This window comes from Scylla paramamosain, chromosome 39 (assembly GCF_035594125.1).
Source record: "Scylla paramamosain isolate STU-SP2022 chromosome 39, ASM3559412v1, whole genome shotgun sequence".
Classification (NCBI taxonomy): Eukaryota; Metazoa; Arthropoda; class Malacostraca; order Decapoda; family Portunidae; genus Scylla; species Scylla paramamosain.
The window spans coordinates 2,727,501-2,743,586 of record NC_087189.1 but is presented as its reverse complement, the minus strand read 5'-3'; the positions used below and the strand labels follow the sequence as shown (position 1 = coordinate 2,743,586).

Below are 16,086 nucleotides of genomic sequence, written 5' to 3'. Positions count from 1 at the left end.
GGAATTTTAGTAAATATGACGAAGGCTGAAGGCTGATAGTGGTCGTAGTAGGGATAACCTTTGCCCTTTTTGCATTTTTTGGGGACTAATTAGGTTGTAATGAATAGCAATGGTTTCAAAAGAAAGGATTGAGATTGGTGGGGTTCTGGATGCTTATATGTGTGGGAGTAATTGACTGAATAAGTGAGAATTTTAGTAAAATATGGCTTTGGTTTACAGATGCTAAAAAAAAAAAAAAAAAAAATCGAATTTGTTCTTTTTACCGTTTCTGGGGATAGATCACGTTATTGGGGATGGGAGACCTTTGAGAAAGAAGAATTAGAGTTGTAGGAAACCAGGATGGTCACGTGTTTGGGAATAATTGTCTGAATAAATTAAATATGACGAGGGGTTGAAAGACGATGCTGGAAGGAAGGGATCAAGTTTGTACTCTGCCTTTTCTGGGGACTGATTGTGTTATAAAGTATGGGAATGGTTTGGAAAGAAAGAATGAACATTGTAGGAGTTATGGATGTTTGCGTGTGTGGGAATAATTGACTGAATTAATGGGATGAATCATGTGCTGCTGCTAATGATGATAGTCTCCCGTTGCACCTCATGCCCTTGCCCCACTGACTTCACAGCAGGATAGAAATTAAAGACACACTAGATCAGCTCAGTTTAATATAGGCAGCAGGCATCCTCATCCTACTCAAATATTCACAACTCATTGAACTGAAAGTGGCTTGTATATTTTGGTACACTGAAAACTGGGGGGCTGACGGGAATAGATGGACAGGCCAGTACACAAGTTAACTATGCTGATTAACTTGATATTTTCTTCCTTGCTGACTGCACAGCTGAAATGAGCAATGGCAGTACCTAAGTAACATTGGTACTGAATGGCAAAAGAAATGTCACTGATGCAGGTTTAGGTGGGATCTACTTCAGTCCCCTCTGGTACATATTTGTTTAGTCTTCTGCAAATATTATGGTTATGACAGAAGACTTCACTTACTTCTATTCCTATACTGGCCATCTGTCTGTCTGTCTGTCTGTCTCTATTTCCCCTCTCATTCTGGTAATTCTATTATTAAAACAAGCCCATTTGTTTCTATATTTATCTCTCGTCTTCTATTCCTCTTCTCATCCTGGTAACTGTAATATTTCAACTAAGTCCTTTTGTTCCTATCCTTATCACTTGTCTTCTATTCCTCCTCTTTCAAAAAAAACTAATAACTAATTGATAACCTTTCTCTCAGCACAACATTCACTGCCTATCCTCTCCATAAACCTTCTTGCTAAGCTGGGACAGATAACAATGTAATACCTATTGGCTAAGTTGGTCTGAACATAGAAAAAGGTTGTCTTGCGTTTGGCAAGACTTAGCTCAGCAATGTTAAATTAGTAATGTAAAATGCCTGTAATGTAAGTCTGTTACACACACACACACACACACACACACACACACACACACACACACACACACACACACACACACACACACACACACACACACACACAGTCAATCATCACAGAAGTATGCACTCTCCCCCTCTCTCTCTTTCTCATCACTATCATCCTCATCATCTCAATGTGTACCAAATCAAAATAAATGTACATATTCCAACATGTATCTTAATACACAAGGAAAAAAAAGTATAATAACATGACAAGAAATTGAAACCACTGAAACACTGATAAGGAAATGCCATGTAAGAAAAGAAATCTATATACACCAAGAAGTGTAAAAGCTCATGTCTTAAAAAATCATCCATTTCAGTAACAATAATGACAGCAATACTAAAGATGACAGCACATATTAATAATGGTCCTTCTTCCATAATACTGTGAAGCAAATGAAAACAAAGCTCGTTTGGTTTGTATTCATCTGTGCACTACCTTCCCTGTGAATGAACTAATGATAATAATGGCAGTAATTCATTCTACAAGTAAAATGATACATGGCAGTACGAACAGTGATGAATAATGGGAAACAAGTGATACTTCCATTCTTCACTCGCCTTCAGGAGACACAGACACTGATACACTTCTTCAGGCTGTTCTCGAGTCATAATATACCTGCACTATTTTTTGACTGTCTGAGAGAACACACCAACACTGCTACACCTCTTCTTCTTGAGGCTGTTCTTGAGTAACAATATACCTGCACTACTTTCTGACTGTCTGAGAGAACACACCAACATTGCTACACCTCCTCTTCTTCAGGCTGTTCCTGAGTTCCAAAGTGTAAGCCAATATCTTTCTGTTTCTCCACCACTGAGATCAACACCTACACTCAAAGTTCTGGGATGCATTCAGACCTGCACCTACAAATCTTGACGTATATACAAGGAGATGATTTGAGTAAGGGTCTCGGTGTGGTAATAACACACTAATGTTGACACAAAAGTACACTTTTTCCTGGAGGATTACTGATGATAAATAGAGGCACCTTGCAATCTGTAGTGGCTCACACTAAGTCTTAATAGCCACTAGTCTATTTAGGTCAAGGGAGGCAGAGAGGTTAGTCAGTCCTTCATGCATCAAATACTTGCTCACAAACTCCTTAAACAAATGCAGTTTTCCTTCCTGTATAGTTCAAATGAAGTAGGTTCTTCTCTTATGCATGGTCAATTACTTGCAGAATTACAGTACAATTACTTACAGATAAATGACAGCCAGTATCCAGTCTGTGCACGACAACCCAGCATGACAGGCGAGTGAGCAAGACAGGCACGTGACGAGCCAAACAGTAGGTGTCACAGGTGATGACAGATATGACACACACATCAGGATACAAGTGGCAGCAGTGACACAGTGACAGTCACACGCCTTACATTCCTGGCACCTTCCTCTCACAAGTCCCTCACACCAACACCTCACTCATTCAAAACAAGAGTCATTACAGCAAGATAGTTTCAAAAACCCTTTTTTCCTCTTTGCATGTACAGTACATATCAGAAAAATAATACATTTGTCAATAAAGGTACATACCTATATATACTACTACTACCATACATAATGTTCATACACACACACACATACACATCAAATATAACTGAATGCTAAGGAAGTGACTATTGTTCACAACAAGAATGATTATTTGATCACAATGCATGGCTGATCTCTTCCCTTGGCTAAATGGTAAACAAAAAACAATAAAATGAATAATACACAGAGAAGTCTGTATCTAATCTGTTAGCTATTAATGCATATGATGATGATGATACTGAGTCACAATTAGCAGTCCTCACATTCACTATCATGTCTACTAACCACTAATACTGCAAGTTTCCTTCAGCCAAGGGAAAAGACAAGCCATGAGTTGTATCTCTGCAGCACTGGCAGCCAAATAAATCTGTACCTCACACCTGTAACCTCACACACTCTGGCCTCTCACCAAGACTGTTTTTGCAAGCTGCAAAGATGACGAGTTGGGAGTTCCGGCTGCTTTTGCCGTAAGCAAAGCAGAATCCTTGCTAAAACTATTACTAGAATCATGAAATCAACTTGAAAGCTCTCCAATACTTGCACGACAACCTCTTTATAGCAGCAGAGATGAGATGCCAAAATGTTTGAGATTACAGTTCAAAGCTTCTGTCCTGTCCAGTCTTATAGACGAGTGTAGAGTATGCCTGTTGCTGCACCTCTGCCCTGCCATGCGCTGGGAAGGAGTACACACCCCCATACAAGAATCCAGTGCAGTTTCGGAGGTCAAGTGACAAGAGTGTGGTGACAGAAGCATATTAAAGACACCATGCTGTATTCTCACTGAGCAAGAAGTGATGATTTTCAGAAAGCATTAAACTTTTAGTAGATGAAATGTTACCTTTTATCACATAACTGTCTTAATGGAATAGCTGATATGCCGTTATTGATCGATATAAGCTGTAATGCTGTTAAATGCTGCACCGTACAAGTTAGTGCCTTCATGCTGTGCTGTCCCCATGCTGCTGCTGCTGCTGCACTGTGCTTAGCTTTGCTCGGCTGCACAACTTAATAGACAGTTCACTGACTCACACACTAATAATTGTTCATGAGGCAAGATTACAATAAAGCTCATTGAGTGATAAGTGTACACAAATATATTGGTTATCGGCTTAAAAATAACTTTGGCACTGTATGAATTACCTAGTGTGTGTGTGTGTGTGTGTGTGTGTGTGTGTGTGTGTGTGTGTGTGTGTGTGTGTGTGTGTGTGTGTGTGTGTGTGTGTGTGTGTGTGTGCGTGTGTGTGTGTGTGTGTGTGTGTGTGTGTGTGTGTGTCAGTTAATGTAACTCCGCTAACTATCACAAGGTTCCTCTGTAAACATCTACTTTCCGATAATCAGAAGGTAAAAAACACATGAACGAGAACGACATGTCTCTGTGAAGCAATCTGCGCTAAACAAACACTATGGGTGATGGGAGGGACCAAGGTTCTCTTCTAATGGTAAAACATACAATGATCAACACACCCTATTTCAACACAACCAAGGGGTCACATTTGTGCTGCAACATCTGCCTCGCACCAACTACCCTGCAGAGTTATGACTGGATGAGAGAATGCAATGAGGGTTTGGTCCATATTTAGAAACACTCTGGTCTCTTGTAAGGACTATTTTCAAAGACTACAGGGATAATTAGTAGAGTTTTCAAAGGAGTGTTGTGCCAGTGATGTTACAGAGTCCTTGTTGTGTCTGTCTACCAGGCTGGCAATCCCACACAGGGCAGCCCAGACAATGCACCACACACTCACACACATATCACTCACACTCTTACCCCTGTCAATCAAGTAGTAGTAGTAGTAGTAGTAGTCTATCTATCAATATACTAAGCTGGCATTCCCACAAAGGATGGCCCAAATAAAGTACCTCACCCTCACACACACACACATCAATCACACTACAAGTCCCATTAGCTCCTGGTGGAAAGGGACAGTCTCATGGACCACCCTACTACCCCCAGGAACACATGCACAGCTGGTCACATACTTCCACAGCAAGGCCCAACAGCATACACTGGTTTGCATATTTCTAAACATAGAATCATGAAAATACCCTTGAAAACCCTGATAATATCCACAAGAGCCTGTTGAAGTAGTCAAGATAAGACACCTAAAAGTTTGAAAATGCAGTCCTTTGAGCAACATTTGGATATGATAAAATATGAAAGCAATGTCTCCCTTTCATAATGATATGGATCTCCACCACCAGCACCACCACCACCACCACCATCACCTGGAGTGGTGAGAAATGCAAGTAGGTGGACACAAGCACGCAAGGCAGACACATTGTGAGTGAGTCAGTAGAAAAAATTGAATAAAATAAAAAAATAAAAAAATAAAAAATAAAAACTCTAATGACTGAGAACTGGAAAGAACTGCAAAGCTCTTTAAGAAACGCAAGTCTCTTTACCTCTTCAGCAAGTCCTCAAACTCACTCATTCCTAAATTAGAAGTTCCAAACCCTATGTTGAGCCTGTCACCTTCCTGCTCCTTGCTGGTGCTATTCTGCTGGCCATCAACCCCATTCAGAATGGCACTGATCTTACTGCCAAACCCCATGTTGAGCCTGTCACCTTCCTGCTCCTTGCCAGCACCATTCTGCTGGCCACTGACCCCACTCAGAATGGCACTGATCTTGCTGCTGTCCTCGCTGCGACTCACCGACTGACCCAGGGTTGAGTCAGAGTGAAATTCTGAGTTTAGTGCACCTGAGAATGTGAGCAACGGCATGGAGGGTTCCCCCCGGCCCTGTGAGGCATCCAGTTTCAAGGTGAGGTTAGTGTGTGGGTTGAGAGTGCCGCCCACAACAGTGCTGTAGTCTTGAGAGGTGAGGCTGACCCCTGGTGTGTGTAGGCTCTCTGGTGTCATGAGCTGGGGGTTGTTGCCACTGACAGCCTCCTGGTACAAGTGAGGGCCCAGAGTGTTCTCCTGGCCCTGGCTGATGCTTGCCGTGGCTTCCTGCAGCTTGAAGAGCATCTCGCTGAGGTCGGTAGTGTCTCCCGACGTGTCCAGCAGCTTGGGAGCGTCGCAGCCATCACCACTGCCGCCCACCACCAGCCCGGTGCCCTCACTGAGCAGCCTGGGAAGGTCCTCTGCAGTGATGTCCATGTCCCCGAGAGGAATCTGCTGCATGGCGTTGACCTGCGGCATGGTGGTGGGGATGAAAGAGGTGTCCATGGAGGTGAGGGGCAGGCAGGGGGCCAGTGTGGGAGGGGACGTGCTGTGGGTGGAGAAGCTGGGGATCTCCAGAGGCAGGCTGGAGGCTGGAGTGCTGCAGGTTGCTGGGTGAGCCGTGGTGAGTGTGGTACTGCTGCTGCTGGCTGTCACACACTCACTTAGGTGAGGCAGTGTAACGGGAAGTGGTGTGATGGGCAGCTGTGCCATGGGCAGTGGTGTGACGGGCAGCTGTGTGATGGACTGTGGTGTACTGGCGAGCATGGATGGCGTGGACTGTACCGTGATGAGACTGGCACTGCTGACCGGGGACAGCTGGCCAGGCAGGCTGTAGGGAGGCAGCTCAAGGTCACATGCTGCTGCCTCCAGTGCTGAGCTGACACAGTCTATGCCACTGCCAAACTGACTCTTCTTGCCAGACATGACACCTGTTCCTGCCGCCATGTCAGCCTCCAGAGTGACGCTGGTGACGGTCTGCTTCTGCACCACATCCTCTGGTTCCATCTCTCTTTTCTTTGGTGGTGACTCTGTGTCCTCACTCCCTTCGTCCTCCAGGGAGCGCTTGCCAAAGGTGACCAGGGGAGGGGAGGAACCCACCTGACATAAGTATGAGTCCACATGAGGCACTGGGGGTTCTTGCACCACTGGGGAGGGCGGAGAGGTGGGTTGCTGCCGCAGCTGGTACTCACAGCTCCTCACCCCAAAGATGCCAGCAAGATAGTCAGACACCTGCCAAGCAAACAAGACACACACACAACTGGTGAGCAAACAAGATAGTCACACCTGCCTTTTTAATGCTTTTTTGTTCCCCTAAGCCAGAACCACTCTTACATAAAAAAGAAAAGAAAATAATAACCAATGGCAAGCTCCTGCACACTGAAATCAGTTAGTACAACCAATAGGGACACACCTCAAAACTTCCATTCTCCTCTTTCTTGACAGCCATGGCAGTGGAGGAGGAGGAGGATGATGAGGAGGCAGGGGAGGAGGAGGAGGAGTCACCCTTGGCCACTGCATCCCCTCCACTTGGAACATCCTGGCTGTCACTGGTACTGGGAGGCTGTGAAGCACCATTCCCAGGCACTCCTTCACCACCACCTTCACACACCTTGCCTCCCTCCTCCTCCTCCTCCTGCTGGGCTGTGGCAGATCTTGGCAGTGGCTCTGTCTGGCTGAAGAATTCCTCCTGGCACTCCTTCAGCAGGTCCTCCAGCAGGCGTAGTCTCTCCTGCCACTGTGGCCAGCCGCCTTCCCGGTCCACACGCAGACACAGCAGCTGCCACGGACTCAGGTTCTCAAAGAGCCGGTGTCCCACGGCGCTCTGGATGTCCTGTGAGGTGTAGGCACTCAGGATCTGTGGGCAGGGAGCAGGTCAGTGTGTGTGGGTGTGGGTGTGCATGACTGGGATGCTGCATCTCTTCCAACTCTGAGACCACAGCAGATACAGGGCAGGTACAACATAATCACAACATTCTGAACACTACACCAAACACGTCCTCACCTTTTCCAGGACCTTGGTAGGGTTGGTGGGTGGGGGAGCCACAGCAGCGGCACTTGGGGGAGACACCCTGGCTGGCCGCCCCCTCCTACCGCGGCGGGCCCTTCCCTTCCTTCGGCCACGTCCTCGCCTGGCCTTTGCTGTCATCTGTTGTGGGTCATCTGCCTCAAGCTTAATGCCCAGCAGGTCCTCAGGAGCTTGATGGGCCTCCTGCTGGTGGTGTGGCAGGGCAGTCAGCGTCTCCATGGGCAGGCCGGGCTCTCCGCTGGTCTCCGAGGCGGGGGTGCCAGGTGTCGGACTCAAAACGGACTTATGTATCTCACTGCCCTCACCTCCCTCCCCCACCTTGGCGTCCGAGAGAGTCTTGATGGTGGAGTAGGACTGCTTGGGGTCAGTCGGGGATGGGGGAAGCTTGCGGCAGTGGTCAGGGAACTTGCGGTAGTGTGCCTCTATGCGCCCCATGTACAGCTTGCCACAGGTGGCACACGTGTAGCGCAGGCGCGTCAGTGGCGGCATCTCCCTCTTCTTGCGCCGCGGCAGGTCAGCAATCACTGCAGCCAAGGGGTGAGTAAGAGGATTGGTAGGCACAAAATTGAGGTCACTCTTTCTTGTTCAAAATCTACAATATGTGAATGAACCAAGGAGTGAGCAGAAGGATTAGCAGGCACAGAATTGCAGTCACTCTTTCTTGTTCAAAATCAACAATAGGTGAATGAACCAAGGAGTGAGTAGATTAGCAGGCACAGAATTGCAGCCACTCTTTCTCTCTGCTTCTCACTCATCAAGTTCAGACACTACATGAATTACCCTCTCTCTCTCTCTCCCTGCCTCTCACACCCTCACTCACCAGGTTCGGGCGCCTTCTCTGCTTCCGAGGGAACATAATCCTCATAGTCCAGGTAACCAAAGCTGCTGGAGTCCTTCTTCTTGATGTCGTCGTTGAAGTTGACCGGGTGTAGGTGCTTGAAGTCTTTCATCATGTGGCGCGGCGGCCGAGAGATACGGCCTGACCGAGTGCGGGAGACTGGCTTCTTCTTCTCCTCACTCTCCTCCTGTGGGGCAGCAGAGTATCACTGTGTTGGGGATTTCTGAGGTAGTGAGTTAATGAGTAGAGACTATGGGGAAAGAAAGACTGTGGGGAAGAAGAGACTGTGTCAGGAATTCAAGAGGTAATGAGAGGTTATGAGTGGAGAATATTGGGAAGGAGAGACTGTGTTGGGAATTCAAGAGGTAATGAGAGATAGTGAGTAGGGACTATGGGAAAGGAGAGACTGTGGGGAAGAAGAGACTGTGTTGGGAATTCAAGAGGTAATGAGAGATAATGAACAGAGACGATGGGAAAAAAAAAGAGACTTGCACTGGAAACAGAAGAGATTAAAGAGATAAAACTGGAACTAGACGATGGGAAAAAAAAAGAGACTTGCACTGGGAACTGAAGAGATTCAAGAGATAAAACTGGAACTAGTGAGAGACAGTTAAAGATTTCTCCTCCTTACTCTCTTCCTGTGACATTGCAGAGGCAGAGACTGTGATGGCAATTCAAGACCATAGCAGCAGTAGCAGTGACAACATGTAATTAATAATGGTGATAACAACTACCATGAAATCTTCCTCCAGTATCTCTTCCTGAGGTGGCCGAAATTTCCTCCAGTCCTTGGGTTTCCTCCCTCGCCTCTTCTCCTCCAGGAAGACTGTGTGACCCTCCCAAATATCCTCCTCCTTGATGCTGCAGCCTGGGTCTTCCTCCTCCTTGGTGATGCCCTCCAGGTCCTCCTCTTCCTCCTCCTCCTCCTCCTCCTCTGGCAAGACATCCTCAGGGTACACCACCTATGAGAGAGAGAGAGAGAGAGAGAGAGAGAGAGAGAGAGAGAGAGAGAGAGAGAGAGAGAGAGAGAGAGAGAGAGAGAGAGAGAGAGAGAGAGAGAGAGAGAGAGAGAGAGAGAGAGAGAGAGAGAGAGAGAGAGAGAGAGAGAGAGAGAGAGAGAAAGAGAGAGAGAGAGAGAGAGAAACTTTATTCTTACCTACTCCACAACCTTCCTCATACCTTATAAAAACAATCCTCATGAGAGAGAGAGAGAGAGAGAGAGAGAGAGAGAGAGAGAGAGAGAGAGAGAGAGAGAGAGAGAGAGAGAGAGAGAGAGAGGAGAGAGAGATGAGAGGAGAGAGAGAGAGAGAGAGAGAGGAGGAGAGGAGAGAGAGAGAGAGAGAGAGAGAGAGAGAGAGAGAGAGAGAGGAGAGAGGAGAGAGAGGAGAGAGAGAGAGACCTAGCCCACCACCTCCTTACCTTATACACAATCTTCATGTTGGTCTTGGGGTCATAAATCTCGTCGTGGTGGGAAGTGGGAGGTGCTGTGATGCGACGCTGCTGCAGGAGGGCTGTGATCTGCTCCAGCTGCCTCTCCTGCACCGGCTGTAGTGCCTGGAAGGTGTTGCCCTGTGGAGAAGTGATGGGTCAGGCGGGGTCAGGCTGGGTCATGTGTGTGTGTGTGTGTGTGTGTGTGTGTGTGTGTGTGTGTGTGTGTGTGTGTGTGTGTGTGTGTGTGTGTGTGTGTGTGTGTGTGTGTGTGTGTGTGTGTGTGTGTGTGTGTGTGTGTGACCTATCTCTCTGTCTCTCTATGCAACAGGGTCAGGCTGAGTCAAGTGTGTGTGAATTTTCTAGCTTCTTACATTCTCAATCTGTGTGGGGTTAGGTTAGGTTAGGTCACCTTCTCAGATTCTAGCATTTACTAAAGGAAAGAAATTGATCAATACAGAAGGACAGACTGAGACAGGTGTGGGATGACCCTCTGTACACCTGCAGAACACACCTGCTGCACCAGCTGTATGGGGTTCTCACTGGAGCCGAGGGGCTTGGTGCTGTCCCCGCCCGGCAGGTGCACAGCAAAGGGCGTGTCGTCGCCGCCGGAGGAGCAGTACACGATGGAGGTGAGGCTGGTGGAGTCCGAGGCCGCCAGGGTGCTGGTGCCCACACTCTCCGCGAACTCTGCCAGGTGTAAGGACTGTGAGGACCGATGCTACACTCTGCCTCAAATTGAAAGAGTACAAGAGTGCAGGGACAAATGTGAGGATACCCTGCCTGATTACAACACTCAGCCACACACTCAAACACCATAAACAAACACTACAAACCTCATCAACAAACACAAGTGAACAGTACACAGGAGGAAGGCAGCACACACCTGCACACTTGATGGAAGGCGTGGGTGTGGAGATGGGTGGTGGTGGTGGTGGTGGTGGTGGTGGTGGTGGTGGTGGTAGTGGTGGTGGTGGTAGGAGGGATGGCGGTTGGGGTTGTAGCATGGCAGCGGTGGTGGTGGTGGTGGTGGTGATGGTGGAGGCGGCGGTGGTGGTGGCAGCGTTGATGGGGCCGGTACTGACCCTGATGGTGAGGGTGCCGTCTCTGGAGGTTGGGGGCACCTCCTGCACCAACATGTGGGTGGGAAGGGATGCTGGCCGAGGGGTGCTGACCCCTGGTACTGTCCTGGTGATGGCTGGCACTGCTGGCACTGTCCTCAACAGACTGACCCCAGGTGTGGCACTGAAGGGCCTGGCACTGCTGGAGTAGGGTGCCAGAGGTGCCAGGGATGCCTCACATGGCCCTGCATTCTCCTCCTTGCCCTCCAGGAAAGACGTCAGGTTCCTGAACTTGGTTCTCTTGGCAATGTCCCTGAGATAGGTGGTGCCAGACACCTTGTGGGACACCCTGGGGCCTGTCCCAGGGGTCAGTGCCACAGCCCGCCATTCTGGAGTCTTGCCTCGAAGCACGCTGTGTGTACGGGCTGCCGCTGTGCTCACCGGCGGGGCGAGGGGCAGCCTGATCCTCTGTACGCCCTGCCCGCTGCGAGGGAAGGCAAGAGTGGTGGTGGTGGTAGTGGTGGTGGTGGTGACAGGCTTCTTCAGCTCAATGAAGGACAGGCTGCTGCTAGTGGTGGTGGTGGTAGTGGTGGTGGTAGTGACAGTGGTGGTAGGGGTAGTAGTGGTAGTGGTGGCGGCGGCGGTGGTGGTATGGTGCACATCGCTGGTCACTGCTGGTGTCACAGGCACAGAAGTAGCAGTGGCAGCCTCGGCCTCTGTGCCGGCCAGCTGCAGCACGGTAGACACGCTGCCATCACTGTTGTACTCTGGGATCAGCAGGAATGGCCCCAGGCTAACGTCCCCCTCACCCTCACCCTCCCCCTCCCCACCCAGGCCCCCAGTGCCTGCAGGGCCATCAGGGAATACTGTGGGACACTCCTTTGCCAGGGGCAGCCTAGCCTCTTCCCCAGTGGCCTGCCTGGGGTGCTGCTCCCCGGCCACCGTGGCCACCAGGGATGAGGAGCAGACGGCCAGGGGCTGCAGGGTGGTGGTGGCAGTGGTGGTGGTGGTGGTGGTGGTGGTGGACAGCAGGTCAAGGCGGCACGCCTCCTCCGGGGTGAGCTCAATGGTGTGTGTGGTGCCGTCCTCTGCCTGGATGATGGCCACCAGTGTGGACAGGCTGCCACCTTCACTCTGTCCCTGACTCTCACCCTGGCCCTGCCCCTGGCCCTGCCCCTGTTCCTCATGCTCCAGGCTGCCTGGTGGCCCCTTCACCTCAGGGGCAGCCAGGGGTAGGTGCACCAGGTCAGCCAGGCCCTGCAGGTGCTGTGTGCTGCTCTGGCCCTGCCCCAGGCGGTCTGTAGTGATGGTGAACACCTCCCCCCCCAGGCCACCACCCCGATGCTCCCCCAGGCTGGCCGTGCCCTGTGTGGGGGCCACTGGCAGCTGTAGGAAGCCTCCCTCACTCACCGCACTCCTCCCGGCCAAGGCTTCCTGGCCCTCCTCCACCCCTGGGACAGTGTGCAAGGGCTGCCCCCCCACCACCTTGTGCAAAGCTGGCTCCCCACCCCCTCCCGGGGTCACCATGAACCCCGGCACCTCACGGCCCTGCACCTGCACCTGCAGCACGCCAGGCTGGCTGTCCTGCTGGTGGCACTGTGCCACCTCAGGGCCACGCCTGGCTGGTGCTGGAGCCTCCTCCAGTAGGGGGTGGGGAGGGGGCACTGCCCTGCACCATCGTGTCAGTAGCATCGCTGGTGAGGATCACGGTCTGGCCGTTCAACACCAGCACAGTCTTGCTCATCTTGCACCACACACCACCGTGCTGCTGCTGCTGGATTCTCCACTGTCATCCACACTCCCCCTCACTGCACGCAGCACATGGTGTGATGCTCTCCCTGCCTTGTCCTCTTCACACTGGCCTTGTCCCAGTGAGCAGCAGCAGCAGCAGCACAGGTGTGTGGTGCTGCAGCAGCACTGCATCACACAGCAGAGCAATGCAGCACTGTGTTGCTGGCCAGAGGTGCAGCACAGTCAGTCAGTCAGTCAGTCAGTCAATGAGGAAGGTGCACACTCACAGTCTGCTCAACACCACACCACCACCACAAAGGCAGCAAGTCTTGTCTCTCTCTCTCTGACTCTCCCTCACCCCTGCCATGGCTGCCCTGATTGTCTCCTGCCCTGCCGCATCCCTGCCTCACTCACTCTGCAAGGCAATGCCAAGGTATTATTCACCCACTCTCTCATTCGTCTTAACATAACCATAGCACTTTGTTCTCTTTCTATGTAAGAGGGCCACTGGCCAAGGCCAACAAAAATATTAGGAAAAACAAAGGCCCACTTGGATGTCGGTTTTCAAAAAGATTGATGAACAGGAAAAAATTCCATAGATGACGGAGGATAATTGTCTTGAACCCTTCCTCTTGAAAGAGTTCAAGTCAAAGGAAGTAGGAAACACAGAAGCAGGCAGGGAGTTTTAGTGCTTAGCAGAGGAAGGGATGAATGATTGAGAATAGTGGTTAACTCTTGCATTAGAGAGGTGGACAGAATAGGGGTAAGAGAAAGAAGAAAGTCTTGTGCAGCGAGGCTGAAGGAGGAGGGGAGGCATGCAGTTAGCAAGATCAGAAGTGCAGTTGGCATGAAAATAGCGATAGAAGATAGCAAGAGATGCAACATTGTGGTGATGAGAATGAGGCTGAAGATAGTCAGAGAAGAGTTGATAAGACAAAATGCTTTTGATTCCACTCTGTTTAAAAAGCAGTATGAGTGGAACCCCCATCCATGTGAAGAATTCTCCATACACAGATGGATAAGGCCCCTGTACAGAGTTAGCAGCTGAGGGGTTGAGAAAAACTGGCAGACAGCTCAGAACACCTAACCTCATAGAAGCTGTTTTAGTTAGAGACGAGATGTGAAGTTTTCAGTTTAGATTATAAATAAATGATAGACCAAGGATTTTATAGTGTAGAAGAACGGGACAGTTGAGTGTCACTAAAGAAAAGGGGATAGTTATAGAGGTCAACCAACCACAACCTGGAACTTCCACTTCCTATTAAGGTATCCAGTTAGGTTAGGTCAGCGTCCTTAGCCAGTACAGTGTTTAGTATGTACAGTAAAATCCCTCTTATCCAGCATCAACGGGACTGCCGACATGCCGGATACTTGAATATAGCCGGATACTTGAATAAAAGTGAAATTATGTCCACAATCACCACCCTACACTCATGCATCTTACCATAACAAAGATCAGCTGATCTGATCAGCTGCTTAAGTGTAAGCACAACACGCTTCCTCTTTTCTACAATTTTAGGCATGATGAAGGCGTCAGGCGATAAACAGTGCACATGCGGGACTGAGTCACTGAGTAAACACAGTGCAGTGTTCCATGGGTGGCGCGAAGCAGTGCGCTCTGGTGGCGAGGGGACAAAGTATGCCTCGCGCGGAAATTTTCATCAATTTTATGAGTACACATTGATTTTTTATTGATTTTAAGGCGCGGGGAAAAATGTGCCGGATACTTGAAGCTGCCGGATACTCGAATGCCGGATGAGAGGGATTTTACTGTATATGTAAGATTTCATTTTTGAGCAATATTACGGCCTACAATTTTATTTGTATATATAAGGCTTGTCACTAACAGTAGCAAAGAATATTCTGACAAGTCAGGAGTGAATATTTTCACATACAGACCTTTCCTTTGGACTCCGAGTTATTATAAACTGAATGTTTCTGTAGGAACTGAGACATATTTGGGAATTATTTATTTTTTTCAATATCAATGTCAACATGCATATAATATCAAAACAATAAAATGAAACTGAAAGTATTGGAGAGGGATAAAGATTTTAGCAATAAATATTTTGGCATGCTGACATTGTTGCAGAGTTGGCTACACAGGGCAGGCTGCAGTGTTTCCCCCAAAATCATCGCATAAAAAGGTAAGTTACTTTCTCCCAGGAAGTTGCTTCTCAAATCTATGATCAGAAAGGCTAAGAAATAGAAAACAACACTTCAGAGTAATTGGAAAGGAAAACTGAAAGTAATAAAATTCAAAGTATTCTCTTTTCTTTGAGAACTGTGGGTGTAGTAGCCACAGCCTTGAGATGCAGGGTGTTGCCAGATGCACATCCAACCAATTTGCTGAACATACAATTCTTGTTTATTTACAGGTATTTATAATGCAAAGTACTTATTTATTACACACACTATAGCATTGTGGAAAGTGTATGTAAAAGTGAAAATAAAAATAAATATAAAAATAAAATTCTGCATCCCTTGTCCGATATCGTGAGCTCTGACAAGGGAAAATACAAGAATCAAAATCGTGTGGCAGCCACACTTCCATTCATGGCGTGGGAATAATGCATATATCAAACGATTTGTTATTTTTTCTCATTTTATGGGATAAATAAAAAATATATGAAAAAAATGCAACCTGACAAGCCCCCCATCTCTGACAAAGCAACACACTGTACAAGTTAAGGTGGGTTTTGCAGGGACAAAGCCACTCCCAATTAGTTTAGGTTAGTTTACATTAGGTTAGTGTCCTTAATGGAGGTCCAGGGAGCTGAAGCCCACCCTGGTTAGATTAGGTTAGTGTCTTTAAAGGGAGGTCCAGGAGAGGCAAGGCCCCCTGGTTAATTAGGTTAGGCTACAAAGTTCCCCATTCTCAAAATATGGTGTCTCATCTTTAGACTTTTCAAGAATGTCCATATTTGGCAGGGCTTTACATCCCCCACCCTCACACCCCGCTGTCCCACCTAGTCCCCACACTTCTTAGGGGGGCTGTGGAGAAAAGACGATTGTTTGTATTGTGTTTCACTGCTATTTTACCGGTTAGGATGGTATAGTGGGGGTATGGGGGGAGGTTATTCCGTTTTTTGACTACTGTTTAAGGATTTTCCCAAAAACCTATGTTTTCTCCTCAGACTTTTAAATATTACCAAATTTGGCGTACCCCGCCCTGTCATCCCCCTTCCCACCAGGTCCCCAGACTTGCCTGTCCTGGAGGAGGGCGGCAATACAGTACATGAAGAGCTGCTACTGATAAGATGTGCCAAATACACTTCCTCTCCTCTCACTATCATAGTCCTGTTCAACTCTCACCACAATAATCCTGGACTCTCCTTCTGTACTAACACTCACTGCCACTCC

The 16,086-nt window shown here is 48.5% G+C and overlaps 1 protein-coding gene across 1 annotated transcript in view; it reads right to left on the bottom strand.

Annotated features, from left to right (window-relative positions):
- Positions 1-646: 646 nt before the first annotated feature.
- Positions 647-16,086, bottom strand: part of LOC135092334 (mucin-17-like) — a 15,606-nt gene continuing 166 nt past the window's right edge. The window contains exons 2-9 of the mRNA XM_063990787.1: positions 10,818-13,138; positions 10,446-10,621; positions 9,923-10,072; positions 9,238-9,465; positions 8,486-8,690; positions 7,642-8,189; positions 7,051-7,494; positions 647-6,869 (exon numbers count right to left, since the gene is read on the bottom strand). Of these exons, the coding sequence (XP_063846857.1) occupies positions 5,373-6,869; positions 7,051-7,494; positions 7,642-8,189; positions 8,486-8,690; positions 9,238-9,465; positions 9,923-10,072; positions 10,446-10,621; positions 10,818-12,684 (5,115 nt within the window). The 5' untranslated portion in view covers positions 12,685-13,138 and the 3' untranslated portion in view covers positions 647-5,372. The remainder of the gene's footprint in view (positions 6,870-7,050; positions 7,495-7,641; positions 8,190-8,485; positions 8,691-9,237; positions 9,466-9,922; positions 10,073-10,445; positions 10,622-10,817; positions 13,139-16,086) is intronic.